This window comes from Lathyrus oleraceus, chromosome 1, assembly GCF_024323335.1.
Source record: "Lathyrus oleraceus cultivar Zhongwan6 chromosome 1, CAAS_Psat_ZW6_1.0, whole genome shotgun sequence".
Taxonomy (NCBI): domain Eukaryota; kingdom Viridiplantae; phylum Streptophyta; class Magnoliopsida; order Fabales; family Fabaceae; genus Lathyrus; species Lathyrus oleraceus.
In genome coordinates this window covers 124,560,151-124,579,467 of record NC_066579.1, presented here as the reverse complement: position 1 = coordinate 124,579,467, position 19,317 = coordinate 124,560,151, and the positions used below count along the sequence as shown (strand labels likewise).

General features: G+C 34.2%; 1 protein-coding gene across 1 annotated transcript; it reads right to left on the bottom strand.

The window, feature by feature from the left end:
* Positions 1–16,453: 16,453 nt before the first annotated feature.
* Positions 16,454–18,796, bottom strand: LOC127121500 (7-deoxyloganetin glucosyltransferase). Its single transcript, XM_051051991.1, has 2 exons — positions 18,183–18,796; positions 16,454–17,461 (listed from the first exon to the last, which is right to left on the bottom strand). The coding sequence occupies exons 1-2, from the start codon at positions 18,706–18,708 to the stop codon at positions 16,527–16,529; spliced, it is 1,461 nt and encodes a 486-aa protein (XP_050907948.1). The 5' UTR covers positions 18,709–18,796; the 3' UTR covers positions 16,454–16,526.
* Positions 18,797–19,317: the final 521 nt, after the last annotated feature.

Sequence of the window (19,317 nt, the reverse complement as noted above, 5' to 3'; positions counted from 1 at the left end):
TTGAAAAAATTCTTGTTTTTATATGTTTTAAGAAAAAAATTATTTTGATTAAAAATTTTAATTTCCAAAATGATCATAATAAAATTTAAACTATTTGTAAGACCCCAATTTTGACCCTAAGATCCCTCATGCAATTTCATCATAAGCATTAGCATTGGGATCATACCTTGGCATCCTCCTTACCCCTTTTCATTGGGTTTATTTTGGGAGAGATTACCAAGCACTATATGATTGTATCATACTTGTATTTTATCATTTTCACTAACCAAAATACCAAAAATATGTCTTTGTATTTGCCTAACTCTTTTGTAGGTAGAGCCTGATCCCATTGATCTATCAAGTTTATATCTAGGGTTTGAGGCCCTCATGAACAAAGAACACAACCATGGATTGATCCAAGAATGGTCACAAGCATCATATATGAGTCCTAATGATCTCTACATGTTATTTTGATCAAGCATTCTTCAAGAGTTTGAGGGTGATTTGCCTTTGAAACCCTAATTTGATTGGGTATCTTGAGTAACTTCTCCAACAAGCTATCTCACCAATTGATCAAATTTATTAAGGGACAATTCAAAATTCATAATCTTGTGAATATATGATCTACCATGAGCCTATAAAGTCAAGAGAATTGAAGGTTAGCAAGTTGGTTGATGGTGGTTGGCCAGATGAATTCATCTGATCAAAACTGGGTCTCCCTAGACCCTATCTCCTACAATTTTCACCATATGAGAATGATTATAAGAGAAAACTTACTCTAAATAACATTCCAAACACCTTTCATGTTGAGACCTAGAGCTAGTTTTTCTTGGAAAATCATTTACTATGTTGAAACATTATAGGTCATTTTGTCTAAACCCTAATTTGGAAGTCAACTTCCCAAGGCCATAACTTGCTCAATTTTTATGAGATGAAATATTTCCAAGTTGCACAATCAAATTCAAGATGTATAATTCAACTTTTATGTTTGGAGTGAGAGCTAATTCAACTTTTATGAGCATGTGATATGAGGCTACATTATAGGTCACTTTTGACCTATACCATTGAACAAGTGATTTTTCCAAACTTCAAAAATGCATAACTCTATCATTTAAAATCCAAATGACATGAAATTGGTGACCATTTTGAAGGTCTTTGAAAGAGATACAATTTTGATGAAGACACGTTTCTCATTTTAAGCTCACATAAAAAGTTAAGCAAGGTGGAATATTGAGATATATGGCTTGACACTTAGAAAAATTTTCAACATGTTGAAATTTCCAAACTTCCACTTCAAAATTCATCATGATAAAGGCTTAAAATGGAAAAGTGTTGAACATGAAAGTTGTTCCTCTTGATCTAACCTTTCCAAAAAGTCCAAGTTCATCCATTTTGGACAAGAATTGAATAGGCTGCGCATGGCTTGAACATTGCATCATCATTTGGCAAAGATCAAACTTCAAGTTTCCATGTACACTTGCCTTGCAATCCAAGTTGAATTCAGACGCTCTCACACTCAATTGTGGACCTAAAGCAATGATCTCATAGGCCTGTACACGCCCATGCACCCATGCATCACCCATTTCCAATTTTGGAAAGTCATTTGGAAGGTGCAAATATCACATGAGCCAGCTATAAATAGAGCTCCATATGCTCAGAATTCAACACACATTCGTGCCAGCTTTGATCCTAGACCCCTAACCCTTCCATTTGAGAGGATAATCCTGAGAATTTCATCTTGAAATTGAGTTTGAATCTCACTGTTTTGAGATTCAAAACTCCAGGGATCCAAGACCTTTTGTGCATTTCATTCTACTTCTGCAAGCATTCTGAGTGAGATCAAGCACGAGCCAAGGCAAGAACAGTTGAATCCAGACTTGCATTGAAGGTATTTTCCAGAAAATTTCATCTCTTCGATTCTCTCTCAATCTTGCTCAATTCTCTTGATTCTTTGGTTGTCTGAAGTCCTACCAATGTAGGCAAGAAGATTGAGTTGCCTAGAGGTCAAATCGAAGCAACTCAGTTGACATACCTCAAAATTCAACTCCTCATATCTTTCTATATGTGAGGAGTTAGTTAAAATTGAGGTCAGATTCGTGCTATACGCCATTTTTTGTTTCAGATCATGTCCTCCTCTTTCATTTTTTTGATGGTGATGAGTGAACCAGTCCGGCCAGGGTCACCAGAGAAGATGACCGGCCTTTGGACGCCGATGATGTGTTGGCACGGTTCAGAGCCATTGATCCCTTTTAAATTTTTAAAATCTCGTGCGTTGTTTTTAATTACCATGCCTGTGCCGCGTTGACTCAAGTCCACCATGAAATGCGCGCTAGTGGCCACTTGGTCTGCCACCTTAATTAATGAGGGAGATCAAGTGGTCCACGTTTTTTCTGATTATTTGAATTTCATTTTAATTGCTTTATTTTCATTAATTCATATTAATTTTAATATTGATCCAAAAAATATGAGAGTTTCACCAAAAATTTTCAAATAATTTCCTCTTACATATTCTGAATTAAAATTATTTTTTGGATCATTATTAATATTTTTCATGATTTAATTGATTTTGCATTTGTTTTTAATTGTTTAAAAATACTTTTAAGTCTTCAAAAATTCTGAAATTTTTTCTCCAAGGCCCTTTGACCTTGTTTGACCTTTGATAAACCCCATGGCCATTTATTTGGTGTTTTGATAAGGTTTTAGGAATTTGACAAACCATATTTAATTTAAATGTATTATTTTAGTATTTTTAATTTGAATAAATGCCAAATAATTTTGTCGACGAATTGTGATGACTTGTTTGTGTTTTACTCTTGTTGTTGGGCCTTGGTCAAGTTTGATTTGACTTTGTCAAGTTAATATCATTGGATTTAGGGGATTGATGGAATGTACATTCCATCTCCCAAAATGAATGGATGATATTAATTTGGTAAAAGTTCTCCTTTAATCAATTTGAGTTTTCATCTATTCCCCTCCCACTTCATCTCATTCCCTTTGTTTATGCATTCATCTCATTTGGCCTATGATATCTCAAAGTCCTAAAGCTAGTTGATTGAAAAATTAACTTGAGTATGGATGAGATTAGACCACACCTTTTGCATATTCTTTTTGTGTGTGGTATGTTTCATGAGCATAGTCCATAATACTATGTCTCTAACATGCATTAACACCAAATTTCTATTGCCCGTCCTCTGACTTCTATATAAGTCCAATTACGATTGCTTAACATAGCGCTAAATTTGTGACATAAAAGGCATATCATTCTAGTTAGTGAGATTGTAAGTCTCCCCTCTTTCATGGTATTGTGTGGAAACTTGGCCTTTTTTCCTTCCTTTGGAAGATGTCTTGGTTCAAGGATCCATGCTTGTGATAAGTGGGTTGAGTATTCTCCAAAGAATGTCTTAAAATGAAAAGAAAAAGCAAAACAATACTAACTTCTAACCTATTAACAACTAAATTTTAATTTCAAGCCATTTACTTTAATGTCATTTAGTTCTAGCTTTTATACATTTGCCATTGTTCATATCATTCTAATTGTTTATGTTAATGCAATTTTCACTTTGTCCACTTGGACCATATTGTGTGATATTCCTTGTGTGTATACTTTGCTTGTTTGTGTGGTCTTTGACCATTAATATACATAATAACAACAAAAACCCTAAAAAACTTTTGTGTGGATTGTTGGCTTGATCTTGGACAAATGGACTTAGAACTTAGGCAACATTCCTATGCTAAAGGACTTGGCCAATGCCAACTTATTGAAAAACCAAGTGCTTGCAGTTTGAAACTTCATCTGATACATCATTCAAGATCCCTTTGAGTTCATCTGCAACATGATCATTGTGAAGCTGTTATTTTGAACCTGTGACTTGTGGAATTCATCCGTTACATGGGCTATTTTGAAGAAGATCATGGAATGGATAAGCTCGGATGTGACTATCTTGATTTGATGCCTTGCTCTTCAAGATAAAATAATTGTGCATTTGTGTGTTGCTTGATTCTAAAAAGTCCAAGGGAATTCTGGGTTTCTATTGGCATTCTTGTCTATTGGATTGCTACCATTTAGTCAGATCTTTTCAACTCTCAACTTTTAATTTTGTGCATAGGGTTAGTCCCTTCATCTTCTCCCCATTTCTTTAATTTCAAAATCTCTCCCTCCCTTTTTCAAAATCTTCTTCGATTGAACTTATTTTGTTCTAAAACTTTGACCACTTTGCAAAAATATAGAAACTTTGGCCTTATGCCATTGTATTTTCAAACTTCTTTTCTTAAATCAAACTTGTAAATAAACTTAACCATACTTGACTTAGACTTTCAAAACACCAAAAAGAACTAACTCATTCAAACCATTTTAGGCCTTTGTGCCTTTCAAACTTAATTTTTGTTAAAAGCAATGCATCCATTTTGAAATTTGTATCACAAACTACGAGGTTTTGATCCCTCATTTTTATGTTGGTACGTAGGCACAAGACCAAAGGTCTTGCCAAACACAAAAATATAATTAATGAATTCTTTTCTCATCCCCCCATTCTATTTGTTTGTAAACATCATTTTGTACCAAATACATATGCACACAAAAAGGGCTCCCTAGGAGTACCTAGGACAATTTGGGTGCTAACACCTTCCCTCTGTGTAACCAACCCCCTTACCTGTAATCTTTGACATTTTATTAATTTTGATTTGAAAACTTCTTACTTTTGGGTTTTGTTCGTACTTTTTCCCTTTTCCCTTGGAAACAATAAAAGTACGGTGGCGACTCTTGTTATCTGATCTCTAGCTTATCCATAGCTTGATGATCATAAATTTATCGCTACAGAAATTAAGTGGCGACTCTGCTGGGGAGTAGTCTCTAGTGGGTTTAGCCTACTTTTTATGTGTATATATTTGTATATATGTGATGTTTGTATATATGTATGTGTGATATAATCTGTTTGTTGTGCTTGGTGATCTCTGAGTGGTGAGATAAGTTCTAATCTGAACTTGAGTGCAATTAAGATAGGAGGATGGTATAGTCATGTTCGACTTATGTGGAGTAGTCCTTAATAAGTTGGCTTGAGCTCCATCTGCTCAGTGGAGACTCTTTTAGATTTGGAAATGTCACACAAGTATTTATGGTTAGGCATTACTATCTCTAATTTGGGTCCGAGAAGTTAAGGACCGTAGGACATTTACCCCCTCTTTGCCTATTTAGGATGTAGTGCAGAAACTATTCAAGTGTAGACTTGATAACAGTTGTTACACGATACTACACTCAAACAAGTTTCTCTTGAGAATATTATGGGTTGATGAGTCAGTCATCTTAACTTGTAATATTCGATAGATGAAATTAAGACTCTGGGAACTTTTTAGAACATGATCTACAGGTTTTTATCCTTAGTTCACTCCTTTGGGATGGTTCTTACCCAGACTCCATGCTCGTGACTCACAACAAACCTTTGATTCTCGATTGATCCAATCAAGTCTTGTCAATATCAATGGAACTTGGGTGTTGATAAGGTGTAAACCATAATCCACCAAAATGGATGATTGATCTTGACAATGACTTGATTCATCCCTTGACCTTTGTTTGCCTTGTGTGTGATCCCTTATTTGTGATTGTTGCATTCATGCATTCATGCGCATCATAACATTCATCACACGAAAATTTCAAGGAACTGAGGTATTGTTTGCAAATATTTTTAGACCATGGATTATGGACGAAGGAACACTAAGAAGTACAGTTTCAGATGTCCCGACTTGAAAGAGTTAAGGAAGCTAGCATCTTTTGTATTAGATCCCTTGGACTTCAAACAACGTCATGGGAAGCTTTTGTCCATCTTGTCTACTGATGTGGTTGAAGGACTTCTGAGTGTGCTAGTCCAGTTCTATAATCCTCTCTATCTTTGTTTCACTTTCCCAGATTTTCAGCTTGTGCCTACCTTGGAGGAGTATTCTCATCTTTTGGGGATACCTGTTTCTAGTAGAATGCCTTTTAGTGGATTGGAGGAGATTCCCCGATCTAGTATTATTGCCATTATTCATTTTCCATTATTCATACCATTCTAATTGTTTATGTTAATGTCATTTTCCCTTTTGTCCATTTGGACCATATTGTGTGATATATCTTGCTTGTGTATATTTTGTTTGTTTGTGTGGTCTTGGACCATTAATGTACATAATAAGAACAAAAACCCTAAAAACAATTGTGTGGACTGTTGACTTGATCTTGGACAAATTGGACTTAGAATTTATGCAACTATCCTATGCTAAAGGACTTGGCCAATGACAACTTTTATGAAACCAAGTGCTTGCAATTTGAAACTTCATCCGATACATCATTCAAGATCCCTTTGAGTTCATCTGCAACATGATCATTGTGAAGCTGTTATTTTGAGCCTGTGACTTATGGCATTGTGGAATTTATCTGATACATGGGCTAATTTTGAAGAAGATCATGGAGTGGCTAAGCTTGGATGTGGCTATCTTTAATTGATGCCTTGCTCTTCAAGTTAATATTATATGCATTGTTTGTTGCATGATTCTAATATCTAAGGAAATTTGGGGTTTCTATATGGCATTCTTGCCTATTGGATTGCTACCCATCAGTCAGATCTCTTCAACTCTTAACTTTTAATTTTTGTGCATAGGATTAGTCTCTTCATCTACTCCCCATCTCTTTAATTTCAAAATCTCTCCCTCCTTTTAAAAACTTCTTGGTTTGAACTTGTTATTTTTCTAAATTTTGACCACTTTGCAAACTAGAAACTTTGGCCTTATGCCATTACATTTTAAAACTTCTTTTCTTAATCAAACTTGTAAATGAACTTAATTATACTTGACCTAAACTTTCAAAAGCCAAAAAGAACTAACTCATTCAAACCATTTTCAGGCTTTTGTGCCTTTCAAATTTAATTTTGTTAAAAAGCAATGCATCCACTTTGAAATTTGTATCACGAACTACGAGGTTTTGATCCCTCATTTTTATGTTGGTACGTAGGCACAAATCCGAAGGTCTTGTCAAACACAAAAATATAATTAATGAATTCTTTTCTTATCCCCTCACTCTATTTGTTTGTAAACATCATTTTTGTACAAAACACATATGCACACAAAAAAGGGCTCCCTAGGAGTACATAGGACACTTTGGGTGCTAACACCTTCCCTCTGTGTAACCAATCCCCTAACCTGTAATCTCTGACATTTTATTAGTTTTGATTTGAAAACTTCTTACTTTTGGGTTTTGTTCGTACTTTTTCCCTTTTCCCTTGGAAATAATAAAAGCGCGGTGGCGACTCTGGTTTTATTGATGTCTAGCTTATCCATAGCTTGATGATCATGAATTTACCACTATAGGAAATTAAGTGGCGACTCTGCTGGGGAGTAGTCTCCAGTGGGTTTAGCATACTTTTTTGTGTGTATATAATTGTATATATGTGATGTTTGTATATTTGTTTGTATGATACAATCTGCTTGTTGTGCTTGGTGATCTCTGAGTGGGGAGATAAGTTCTAACCCGAACTTGAGTGCAAATAAGATAGGAGGATGGTATAGTCATGTTCGACTTGTGTGGAGTAGTCCTTAATAAGTTGGCTTGAGATCCATCTGCTCAGTGGAGACTCTTTTAGATTTGGAAATGTCACACAAGTATTTATGGTTAGGCATTACTATCTCTAATTTGGGTCCAAGAAGCTGAGGACTGTAGGACATTTACCCCCTCTTTGCCTATTTAGGACGTAGTGCAGAAACTATTCAAGTGTAGACTTGATAACAATTGTTACGCGATACTACACTCAGACGAGTTTCTCTTGAGAATATTATGGGTCGATGAGTTAGTCATCTTAACTTGTAATATCCGATAGATGGAATTAAGACTCTGGGAACTTTTTAGAACATGATCTACAGGTTTTTATCCTTAGTTCACTCCTTTGGGATGGTTCTTACCCAGACTCCATGCTCGTGACTCACAACAAACCTTTGATTCTCGATTGATCCAATCAAGTCTTGTCAATATCAATGGAACTTGGGTGTCAATAAGGTGTAAACCATAATCCACCAAAATGGATGATTGATCTTGACAATGACTTGATTCATCCCTTGACCTTTGATTGTTTGCCTTGTGTGTGATCCCTTATTTGTGATTGTTTCATTCATGCATTCATGTGCATCATAACATTCATCACACGAAAATTTCAAGGAACTGAGGTATTATTTACAAAAAATTTCAGACCATGGATTATGGATGAAGGAACACTAAGAAGTACATTTTCAGATGTCCCGACTTGAAGGAGTTAAGGAAGCTAGCATCTTTTTTGTTATATCCCTTGGACTTCAAACAACGTCATGGGAAGCTTCTATCTATCTTGTCTGCTGATGTGGTTGAAGGACTCTTAAGTGTGTTGGTGCTGTTCTATGATTCTCTCTACCGTTGCTTCACTTTTCCTGATTATTAGCTTGTGCCTACATTGGAGGAGTATACCCATCTCTTGGGAATACCTATTTCTAGCAAGGTACCTTTTAGTGGATTGGAAGAGATTCCTAGATCTCATCTTATTGCTGAAGCTCTTCACTTGAAGAAGTCTGAGATAGAGTCTCATTGGGTGAAGAAAGGAGGATTGTTTGGGTTGCCATCTGATTTCCTCATCAAGGAAGCTACTGTTTTTACTCAAGCCGGTAGTGTGGACGCTTTTGAAGCTATCTTTGTGTTGCTCATTTATGGATTAGCTTTGTTCCCTAACATTGACGGTTTTGTTGATGTTAACGCCATTAGACTTTTCTTGATTGGGAATCCTGTGCCTACTTTGTTGGGTGATATGTATTTCTCTTTGCATCTAAGGAACTCTAAGGGTGAAGGAACTATTGTCTGTTGCATTCCTCTTTTGTACAAGTGGTTTATTTCGCACTTGCCTCAGACACCTGCTTTTGTGGAGAACAAACAATGTCTACGGCGGTCTTAGAGACTTATGTCTCTCACTAATGATGATATAGTTTGGTATGATCCCTCTTTGAGCAGTTTGGATACTATTGATTGTTGTGGTAAATTCTCTAATGTGCCTCTCATTGGTACACAAGGAGGAATTAGCTACAACCCTACTTTGGCTCATCGTCAACTTGGGTTCCCCTTGAGAGACAAACCTAATAAAACTTTGTTAGAAGGTATTTTCTATCAAGAGGGTAAAGATCCCCAACATTTGAAGCAGAAGATTGTGCATGCTTGGCATAATGTGCATAGGAAAGGAAGATTCGAGCTTGGTCCGCGCAATTGTGTAGCTTTGGAAGCTTACACTTGTTGGGTGAAGAAGAGAGCTTTGGAGTTGAAGATGCCTTATCCTTGTGAAAGACCTATGTCCATGGTTGTGGTTGAGCCATTAACTCTCCCTAACCAAGATGTAGAAGATTTGGAAGACGCGCTCGCCAAGATGAAGCAAGAGAAAGATATGTGGGATGAACGTTTTCGTGCTTTGAGTAAGAAGCATGAAGAATTGCAATTAGAGTCTAAGGACAAAGATGCACTTATCGAGTTACTTGAAGACCGAGTGACAAAGAGACAGAGAGACCAGAGGTTTCATCTTCTAGCATACCTCAGCCTTCCGTTGCTTGGAAGAAGATTGTTGATCAGCTTGTCCTCGAGAAAACTCAGATGAAGGCTTCTTTAGAGACCGAGATTCGGCGCATTCGGAGGAAGTACGCGCCTTCATCTAGGTCTTCTGACATTGTTGTTAGGGATCCTTAGGTTGACTAGTCTCCTTTTCTCTTGTATTTTTCATTTGGTTTCTGAAACTGTACTCAGTGTAATCCTTCCAATTATATAAATGAAAAGAGATTTTTTGGTCATATAAAAATTATTGCAATTGTTGATATATATATTTACAAATGATATAGTAAGTTCCTTGAAAATAAAAATAAATAAACAAGCATTGCATTTCATGCATCATTTGCATAACCAGGTTTCTCTTTCTCCAGATGTCTCATTGGTGTTTCTTCTGTGCTTTAGCCAAGCTGACTCATCAGTACAATACGCGCGCCAATCATATCAGAATCATGGAACATTTGGAGCAAGAGAACAGAGAACTAAAGGACGAGATCGCCCGACTGACTGCCATGATGGAGTCGGTACTAGCTGCTCAGAGCCAAGCTTCTCCAACACCCGCAACTCCTCCTCAAGGGACAGTTATTTCAGAGGTGGCTACCTCTACCATGCCTGCTGCTGCCGCTCACTTCGCGCCTGCTATGTCTGTCGGATTCCCGTGGGGAATGCCACCCAACTTCATGCCTGAAGGCTTTGCGCCTACCTTTGCTTCCATGTCGGCATCTAGTCCAGTCATGTCTGTGCCACCTCCCGTTGTGCATACCTTACCTCGTATAGAGGATACCATTTATCATTCCGATCCTTCTTAAGGTCTGGATGTTTACGAGAAAATGGATGAAATGAAGGATCAATTTCTTGAGCTGTACAAGGAATTGAAGACACTAAGGGGTAAGGATTTGTTTGGGAAAAATGCTGCCGAGTTATGTTTAGTGCCAGATGTGAAGATCCCGGTGAAGTTCAAAGAACTAAGTCATTCAAATCATTTTTAGGCCTTTGTGCCTTTCAAACTTAAATTTTGTTAAAATCAACACACTCATTTTGAAATTTGTATCACGAACTACGAGGTTTTGATCCCTCATTTTTATGTTGGTACGTAGGCACAAGTCCGAAGGTCTTGTCAAACACAGAAATATAATTAATGAATTCTTTTCGCATCCCCTCACTCTATTTGTTTGTAAACATCATTTTTGTACAAAAAACATATGCACACAAAAAAGGGCTCCCTATGAGTACCTAAGACACTTTGGGTGCTAACACCTTCCCTCTGTGTACCAACCCCCTTACTTGTAATCTCTGACATTTTATTAGTTTTGATTTGAAAACTTCATACTTTTGGGTTTTGTTTGTACTTTTTCCCCTTTCCCTTGGAAATAATAAAAGCGCGGTGGCGACTCTAGTTTTATTGATCTCTAGCTTATCCATAGCTTGATGATCATGAATTTATCGCTACAGTTTTTCCATGAAAGGAAGATCGAGAGTGCGTTCTTCCAAAACTGAAGGCATTGTAACTGGGTAACCTGGGAAGAGTTTCTTGACTTTCCCAAAATGTGACTTCTTTGATAAGGACCCAAGAATGCGAAGAGTTTACCAGATAGAGAAAAAGAAATGAGTACGTGGTTCGCCCAATTGGAGATTTTCTCTTTTAATAATGGTGGTTCAGGTACGAAATACCTCCCTTCAGTATTTTGTTCTTGTAAAATTGTGAATCCAAGGGGATTCTTGCCAGTATCAAGCTTTGGAGTTGGAGTTTTTGCTACCATTGTTAAGATTAGTCTTTTTTTTTGCCAAAAGCAAGTAAAGGTTTTTATACGTAAGCAATTGGAAGGAAGGCGTGGACAAAGAAGATGAAAGGAGGAAAGAGGATGCGTATTTATAATCTCAAATTATTGATCAGAATCGGACACATGGCATACACGTGGAGGAAGTGGAACGATTATCTGTGTTAGATTTGACAACATTAATGTGAGTGGAGGAGTTTGTGAAGACTTGCACATTCATGTTCTCTTAGAAACCAAGAGTAATGTTGAGATTCTGGGGAAATCTTTTGGAGAATGAAAAAGCGCAGTAAAGTGGTAATGATGACCGACGATGACGTCACTAGTGAAGATAAAACAATGTTGAAAATACCCTAAAAATGTCACTTTTATCTTTTCTGATCTAAATCGAAACATGGCATTTTAGGGGGAAATGTGTTACCTTGGATTTTCGACATAGATATTAATGGTAAGCAAGACATGAAGGCATGCCATGGTGAAGGGTGAGGTCGAACATGGTCGATTGAGGCCATAAGTTGAACTAATAATTTTTTGTTGGTTGAAGGGTAGGTTAACAAGTCCTAGTCGAACGCTATCCAAAGATTAGAGGATGCGTGAAATCTGGGTTGGTGATTTGGGTTGGTTATTTGGTCATTCGAATAAATCAGATAAGGATAAGACCAAGCGATTATTCAGAAATACGTGAAAGTCCGTCGAAGATAACGACTGCATATAGATGAGACGTGGCATAATGTGTCTAGTCGACCGTTGTGAGAAGTTATTTTAGACTAGTATATAAGTAGACATTTGCTTATATGGTAGGGATCCGCAATTGTACTAAAAATCTTGTAAACTCAAAGTATCTGCATATTGAGAAACAAGCAAGTAAATATGTACGTATGCGTTCCATATTTATGAATTCAAAGCATTTTACATTCTAGTTATTACTGCATTCAAGTTATTTTCTTTAAATCTTTGCGTTTCGATTACAATCATTTTATTCACAAAGCTTTTACATTCCGATTTCGTTTAAGTTTGAATCAGTATCTATTAAAAAATACTTTTCGATCTCGACAATATAATGTTTCAAAAACCACAATTCACACAAATATGTTCTACGAGATTTTCGAGTTTGATCCTTTAAGTATTAATAGAAACTTGTTTTGTTTACCAAATTCATCAGTAAACAATGTCATACTCTATCTAGAAAGGAAAAAAGTTTTTTACGCGAGTGTTTGTATGGTATCAAAATTTCCCAAGGTTACTCTTCAAACATCAAGAAACTTGTATCAATGAAAAATCTCAAGTTAATTGGCTTAAAATCTCATGATTGTCATGTCTTGATGCAACAACTTCTACCAATGTCTATTTGTGACATCCTTCCAAAAAATATAAGAGTAACTATAATCAGATTGTTCTTATTCTTCAATGCTATATGTAATAAAGTTCTTGATTTCAAAAAATTAGATGAATTAGAATATGAGGTTTCAATAATATTGTGTAAATTGGAGATGCATTTTCCTCTATCATTTTTTCACATTATGGTTCACTTACTTGATCATCTAGTCAGAGAAATCAGGTTTTTTGGTCCAGTTAATTTAAGGTGAATGTATCCTATAGAGTGATACATGAAGATATTTAAAGGATATACGGAGAATCATCACCAACTGGAAGCTTTGATAGTTGAAAGATACATCACAGAAGAAGTTCTTGAGTGTTGTTCAAACTATTTATCGTAAACATAATTTATTGGAATTCCAAAGTCTCGTCATGCTGACAGATTAGAAGGTAGAGGTACTCAAGATTTAAATGTTAAGTCAATGGATCAGGATGTAGTACTTGAAGCACATTTCTATATATTGAATAATCTTAGTGAAGTTGAACCTCACATAGCTACTTACAAAAAAATTATAAAGAAAAAAGATCCCCGAACGAATAACAAGTAGTTGTTGACACGACATAACAAGAAATTCATAAGTTGATTTAATAAGAGGATTTCTAATGATGATGGTTTAGCAAAGACACTTAAATGGTTTTCGTAAATGCCAAAATTTATTGTGATAACTTGGACGACATACAACATTTCTAATTATTCCTTTTATACAAAAGCAAAAGATGATCGAAGTACAATGCAAAATAGTGGGGTTATGATTAAGACCGAATCCATGTACTTCTCTAATTCGAAAGATAATAATCCTATTTTGTAAAACACCGTGTTCTATGATGTCATTGAAGAGATTTTGGAGACTGATTATGTTATTTTCAAATTGTCTTTATTTAAATGCAAGTGACTTCCCAATAACAATGACATACAAACTAATGAGTTAGGATTCACACGGGTTGACCTTGAGAATGCAACTTATAACACCGAACCATTCATCATGGATACTCAAACAAAATAAGTTTTTTATGTGACAGACCCTATGGACTTATCGAATAGATGGTCAATTGTTCTAAAAGGAAAACACATTCCTCATAATGATGATGAAAACTTTGATATTTCTTTCACTCATTCTTATGAAACACAAGTGTCTACTTTATATGAAGGAGTTGATAGAGACGATGTACATGTTATTCGTAACGATCATCAAGAAGGCATATGAGAAAATTAACAATTAAGTATTTTATATTCTTCATTCATAATTTATTGTATGATATAATTTTTAATGATGTTATTTTCTAACAACTATTATTATTTGAAATTATAAGTGTTTAAAGTCAAGACACCAAGAAAAAAAGATAATATTATTTGATGTAAGGATGTAGATATTGTATGTTGTTTTATATCATTTTGGTTTTGATGTAATATACAATCCTAATGGAATTCTGTCATTGATGTAATATAATTTTTTGTTCCTAATGGAATTGTGTCATTGATATAATACAATTTTGGTCTAATTCAATTCACAAATGGGTGTATTGTTGTTTCTAGTATGATACGATTCAGAAATATTCAAGTTAAAATTTGGGAATACTGTAAAATTGAAAAATATATTACAAAAGAACAAATAATATCACAACGATTTTTAATTCAACCATTGTTATAAGTAGCGCACTATCCAGAATAATAAAAGACAAGAATGATGTTGTTGGAATTCGAAAGCAGGACCTATAAATTATTTCACAGCGGTTGTTTTCTTTACTAGTTGTTATAAGTAGCGCGCTACCTTACTTATAACCACAGCCACTTGCCCATTGTGGATACCAGCTTACAATCAATCACACACTACCTAAAAACGGTTGTGAAACCGTCATTATATGTGTTACGCAACCGCCATTATATGTGTTTTTCGTAGTTGTGGTTTCTGACTAAAATGTTGATGTTCACACTTAAGAACATAGGTTGAAATTGAATACAAATTATTTGTTCCTAACAAACCAACCTTTTGGTACCCTCACCGAACCAACAACTACACTTGAAACCAATGTTTAAAAACTCGAGAGTTAAGGTAGAATCGGTAGAGGTTTCAAAAACACGTAACTCGAGGATCATAGCATGGATCATAAGATTCTACTATGATGAAAAAAATATATTTATATGTATAACAAAATACACATGCTAAAAATTCATAATATATAAAATGAAATAAGTTCACATTCATAACCATAAATTCATAAGTTCACGATTACAACCATAAATTCATTAAAAAAAACACATAAAAGTTAGTTCAAAATGAAAACAATCTAAAAAAACTAGTTTAAACATTCGAAATATCATCAACTCCCATATAAGCATAGTCATCTTCATCCTATCTTCATCGAGATTCTCTTCTAATTCTTCGTCTTCATTCTCTTCTAAGTCTTCATTGAAAGGATTAGGAAAAACATCCAAATCATCCCCAACACCACTACTAGTGACATCTCTCTAATATTAAGCATAATATCTTCATCTATACGATCATTTCCATTGTTATTCTCTTGCCATTCAACTTCAGATGAAATATCTTCATAAAAATTATAAGATGATTTCTTCAGCATAAATGTTATAATAAAAATTTCACATCTGATATGGATATGAAAACAGAACTTTGCAATTAGTAGATCTTTGATCTTCCATTTTCATGGGAAAAAGTTCTCGTATAGCTTTATCTTAAATATGGTAAAGAACAGAAATTAAAACAGAACTTTGCAATTAGTAGATCTTTGATCTTCCATTTTCATGAACAAAACAGAAATTATGAAATATCATCATCACATATAATGAAAGCTACTAGAAAGTAGAAACCACTCTTGTCTATTGAAAACATTGTAGAAGATTTTTACAGAGTTAAAGGAGCACAAAAACACTGTTTTTTCAATTGGAAACATACAACAAAAAGTGGACTAATGCTTGTTGTTGAAATATTAAGAGTTTGATTTGAGAGTTTGTGCTGATGTATCACATCAAACGTGGATTACTTTTGATTTTCCTATCTCTAGTAATGGCTATGATTTGAACATATATTAACAAGTTGAATATTGTATATGAATATTGCAAGTGTTAACCCTTAACTATTGAAATAAATATTGGCTTAAAGCCAAATCTGAAAACTATTAACCATATGAACATAATATCAATGATACTAAATTGTTTTTTTTTTACTTTGTTTCACTGAGGTATGAAATTTATACCATTATAAATCTGGTATAAATTAGAAAACATTAATTTGAACTATTACATCCAGCAATGATTTCTTATGTTGTAGAGACTATTTAAATGTATTAGTTTCTAAATAATCTGTTTCTCATATGATGATAATGACTTCGTTAAGAATGTAGTATCTGTGCAAAGATGAAATTATATACTGTTAATGCCAAATAGAATATTGAAACTCTACATATTTTAAAATACATACAGTACATCAGTGAATAGTAATAGCTTGTGAAATTCTAGATGTTCGGGCTGTTCATGGGTTGGTTCACGAAGAAAAAATGAACTTAATTGTTATAAAAGTTCGGTAAAACTGAACTGAACGGATATGGTTTGATTTGAACTGAATCAAACCAAACTAAACTATTAAACTGTATCTTGACAGATATTTTACGAACATAATTGAATTGGTTCAATTTCGTTCTTGATTTTTCAGTAACATTTCAATTCTTTTAATCACGCTTCAGTTTATGATATCTTTTAAAGGTTCTAAATACAAGTAGTACTTCTAAAAGATGCATCATGTTTGCTGGACAATAGAGTACATTAAATAGAAGAAAATCAATGTAGTACAATGCTGCATTGCAGAAAATAGTTCTTAATTCTGTTTAAGCAACACTTCCTTAATAACTTTGTCTAAGTTCATGTATGAACAACCTCCTGGACTAGTGTTCTCCAAAGCCTTCTTCTTCAATTCCATTGCCTTTTGCCTCATCTTCTTTCCTTTCTCTCCCACCATCAACTCATTCACAAGCTTCTCAACCTCATCTCTCTTCACGTTCGTATCAATTTCAATTCCAATCTCCCATTCATTGCAAATAAATCTACTGTTTGGTGGCTGATCACCAAAAAATGGCCAACACAACATTGGCACTCCAGCACATATGCTTTCAGTGGTTGAGTTCCATCCGCAATGAGTCAAGAATCCACCAATTGAAGGATGATTCAACACTTTTTCTTGCGGACACCAACTTGCTATTAGGCCTCTATCTGAAATTTCATTCACAAACTCAGAAGACAAAACCACTGAGCCGCCAATCACAAGATCAGGCCTTATGATCCATAGAAATGGTTTCTTGCTATTGGCCAAACCCCAAGCAAACTCCAACAATTGCTCTAGAGTCATAACTGTGATGCTGCCGAAATTCACATAAACCACAGATCCAGGTTCCTTGGATTCAAGCCATTCAAGACAGTTGGTATCTTCTTTCCAAAGATTGGAATCTAGAGATGCTAATTGATGATTAGATGGAGTTTGGTTTAACAATGAAGGTAAAGGGCCAATGGTGTAAAGAGAAGGAAACATGGATAATAGGGCATTTATTACATCACTCTCAAGTTCATCAAAAGTATTCAAAACAATAGTAGAATCTCTAGGAACTTTATCTGCCACATCGATTAAAAATTCTAACATGATATCATTGGGATCTGTTGTCCTTATAATGTCGACAATATCCTTCAACCGAAAGTTTTTCAAACCCGGAATCCAGTCTACTTTAGTTTCCAAATATCCATTTGTTAGATAACTAACATCTGCATATCATAAATATCAAAGTTAATAGTTTAAAGTTACACCGCTTTTATATATATATATATATATATATATATATATATATATATATATATATATATATATATATATATATATATATATATATATATATATATATATATATATATATATATAAAATTAATTACTATCAATTGTCAGTGTAAAAAGTTTTATACTGTTCATTCATCATTATCATCCGTTTGCATTACTTTATAGATTTTTAAAAATAAAAGTCAAATTTATTTTAATATTCAACGTCTAAAATTAACTGATGGTGTAAAATCATTTTACACTGTCACTGTATTTCAATTAAAGCGGGATAATACTAATTTGTAATACTATATATATATATATTGATAATATTAATTTGTGCCTTAAGGGCACAAGAAAAGAACTAAAGAAACTAATTTTGTATTGGAAATTATGTATTAATTTTAATAAAAGTATAAAATTAATTTTATAATTATTTTATTTAATATAAACTTTCTACAATTGCATGTCTTATCTTGTGCCATTTTGCCCCTATGGCACAAGTTAGTATTACTCAATACATATTAATAGTTATTATTATTATTTATATGAAAAATAAAATAATAATAATAATAATAGGAACTAAACCAGTATATAAATAATTTAATTATATTATTAGTTGTACATATACACATAATATTCTCAAAGAAAAAATACTTAATTTAGTAGTACCTTTGAGTGGTGTGAGACCTTTTTCTACAAAGGAACGAAAGTGCAAAATATTCAGCAAAGAACATGCACTTGATGGAAAAAAGAGAACATTTGGTAGTGCAAATTCTTTAGCAGCTTGTATAGTAAAAGTCATAAAATAGTCAGAAACTAAGCAAGTAACATGTGGAATAAGACCAATATTGGCAGATTCATCAAGTCTAGAAAGAAGTTCGCAATAGGGTCTGAGGAAATTCTTTCGTATGGATAGACAAAGAGCAGGTATGTCTTGAGTAACATCACCATCACCTTCCATTGGAGTTATACCATCTGGAATAGTCTCAAAGCAAAAATCAGTGAACCCATCAAAGGCATTGGAACCTCTTGATTTTAGCAGGCGTTTGTGGTTGTATTCAGTGTTGATAAAGGTTATGTGAAAGCCTTTAAGGTGAAGAAGTTTTGCTAGTTTGAACAATGGATTGATATGGCCTTGAGCTGGGTATGGAATCAACACAGCATGTGGTTTTTTATTGTCAGAAAAAGTACTCATCTTTGATGATTTTCTGTGTATGTTGTGTGTACAAGATACGAGGCTCTAAAATAAGGGATAAGCATGTGCTTTAATAGAGAGAAAAAAGGATAATGTTAAGAAATTGACAAATACTAATTAATACCAACTAGTAAAATCTGTGTGGTTCTAATAAAAGGAAATAATGATAAGTTTTTTATATGACTATCAAACAATGCTATCAAACATAAACACACAATGAAACCTGATTCAATAGTGACAAATATCAGTAACTTTGTAGTTGATCAGGTTATTTCTTCCATGAGTGTGTCAACCCTGTCTTTGTTTTATAAATTTTCAAAATAGTCCATTGCTTTTATCCAATGTTAATCAATTTGGTCCCTAAGTTACTTAACATAGTTAGGTTAGGTATGTTAATGTGTTACATTAAGTGTCTCATTGGCGCTCACTTGTACTCATATTTTTCACATTCTCTATCTCAGACACATATGTTATGAATTATTTTGAAATATGTTTAGGTTTTATTAGAGTATCTCCTATAAAACACGATACGAGTATCGGATACGATAAGGATCCGATATGAGAATACCGTTACTAATTAAATAATACAAGATAGGATATATATATATA

Coding starts and splice junctions, on each gene's coding strand:
- LOC127121500 (XM_051051991.1), bottom strand. CDS start 18,708: ATGAGTACTTTTTCTGACAATAAAAAACCACATGCTGTGTTGATTCCA. Junction 17,462..18,182: donor AGGTCTCACACCACTCAAAG/GTACTACTAAAT, acceptor TATGATATGCAG/ATGTTAGTTATCTAACAAAT.